This window comes from Jaculus jaculus, chromosome 8 (assembly GCF_020740685.1).
Source record: "Jaculus jaculus isolate mJacJac1 chromosome 8, mJacJac1.mat.Y.cur, whole genome shotgun sequence".
Taxonomy (NCBI): Eukaryota; Metazoa; Chordata; class Mammalia; order Rodentia; family Dipodidae; genus Jaculus; species Jaculus jaculus.
The window spans coordinates 58,669,617-58,671,727 of NC_059109.1; the positions used below are offsets into that span (position 1 = coordinate 58,669,617).

Here is a 2,111-nt window from a genome sequence, read left to right on the forward strand (position 1 = left end):
CCTCTATCAACATAGAGGTTAAGATTTCTGGTCTGTTGAGGGATCCCAGTCAGCTTGTGACCAACTGAGACCCTTCCCTGGTGCAAACCCATTTACCTTGGATGAGTTTGGTCTCAGTGAAGTTGCTGCCTGGGTTGTCGGGCTGCTGTTCTGATTTCTGGAGCTGGGCACTGGCTTTTCCTGTGGGGCAAGCCAAGCCTGCCAACTGTGGCCCTGCAGATCAGCACCCCTGCTGCTGGAACTGTTGCTGTGAAAGCTGCCTCTGCTGGGTCTGTGAGCAGCTCAAGCTGCTGTTGCTGGGCCCACTGCTGCTGTTGCCTCTACTGCTGTTGCTGCTGTAGCTGCCACTTCTGGAGCCACTGCTGTTGCTGAGGCTGCTCCTGCTGGGTCTGCTGTTGTTGCTGCTCCTGGGTCTGCTTCTGAGGGGTCTGCCGCTGCTGGGGCTGCTGGTACCAGTTCCAGAGCTGCTGATGTTGCTGCCGAACTCTGCTCCTGCTTGGGTCCTGCTGTTGGCTTATGTTGGCGTGGCCGGTCCCGGGACCGCTGCTCTGTTCACCGGAGCTGGGCTCAGGCAGTGGGGGAGGGGAGGGAGCCGCAGCTGCTCTGGTTCTCTTACTGCTCCACATGTTCTTCTACCTCGAGGTCTGCTCCTATGTTGCTCACTGCCGCTGTCCCTTTACATTTCCTGAGCTGCGGAGAGCGCCGGTGTGAGGGGAAGCTCCTGCACCTGGCTTTTCCTGTGGCTGGAGTCGAGCCTGGTGGCTTTCTGTTGCACTGCCACCGCCGCTGCGGTTGGCGGAGCTGCCGGGGTTGCTTTTGCCGGCCTGTGCGGGCTCTGGATGCTCTGGATCTCTCCTACTTCTCCGCTGCTGCTTCAATTTCCTATACACCTCACTTTTTAGTAAAAGTGTGTATTTTGCTGAGTTTTTTTGGTCTTTTTTTCCCCCAGGCTGCTTTGGCGTGGTACCTACGCTGCCATCTTAACTGGAAGTCTGATTTTATTTTTGTCACTGACAACATGCATGCCACTGTATAATTGCTTTCTTAAAATGCATTAAAATATGTTTACAATTAAGAAATGTGTCACATTAAATAAGTTCTCTGTAAACATAACCCATTTTTTTTTTTTATGGGGCTGCTGCTTTTAGTTGAAACAAGGACCAGGGATGGACCCCTCAGGGATGAAGGGTGCAACCAGCTGCTTCAGACAATCCTCCTCCCTCAGTTGAAGAGGTCATAGTTATGAGTCTTTCCCACATGGTTTCCATAAACATTTGACCTTGTCTTGAGCTGTTTGGCATGACACATCACAAATGTGTGTCATGGAGCAATTGGACAATCTCACTGGACATCGTCATCATCAAAGAGATCTTCAAAATCATTAAAGAAGTCTGCATGAACTGCCTTTTTATTGGCTGCAAAATCCATCAGGAACCCGGTGCTTCCTCCAGCCTTGTCTAGGTCCACGTAGGGCCCTGCGCCCTTGGGGAACCTCTCGTCAACAGTGGGCTTCATCTTGGGCCCTGGGCATACCATAACCCATTCTTAAAATATTTTACCACTTTATTTCATACATTAATAACTTAATCTGCAAAACCATAAATAGAACTACAAATCTTCATGGCCTAGAAATATAAGCAAATCAGAGTAAAGGTAGGTCTGAGACAAGGACTTTAGTCTTCACCACGCCTTACGTGCAGTAATTACTACTGATCCCTTACATCAGAGTAAAGGTAGATCTGAGACAAGGACTCTAGTCTTTACCACGCCTTACGTGCAGTAATTACTACCGATCCCTTACATCAGAGTAAAGGTAGGTCTGAGACAAGGACTCTAGTCTTCACCACGCCTTACGTGCAGTAATTACTACCGATCCCTTACATCAGAGTAAAGGTAGGTCTGAGACAAGGACTCTAGTCTTCACCACGCCTTACGTGCAGTAATTACTACCGATCCCTTACATCAGAGTAAAGGTAGGTCTGAGACAAGGACTCTAGTCTTCACCACGCCTTACGTGCAGTAATTACTACCGATCCCTTACATCCCTGTTTCCTAACTTGCTCTGCCAATAATAGACATTTCAGTTGAATTGGTAAAGATGACAGGCATTT

At 49.1% G+C, this 2,111-nt stretch overlaps 1 protein-coding gene across 1 annotated transcript; it reads right to left on the reverse strand.

The window, feature by feature from the left end:
* Positions 1–1,199: 1,199 nt before the first annotated feature.
* Positions 1,200–1,515, reverse strand: LOC123462978 (COP9 signalosome complex subunit 9-like). Its single transcript, XM_045157747.1, has one exon. It carries the CDS (start codon positions 1,513–1,515, stop codon positions 1,342–1,344), a length of 174 nt encoding a protein of 57 aa, XP_045013682.1. The 3' UTR covers positions 1,200–1,341.
* Positions 1,516–2,111: the final 596 nt, after the last annotated feature.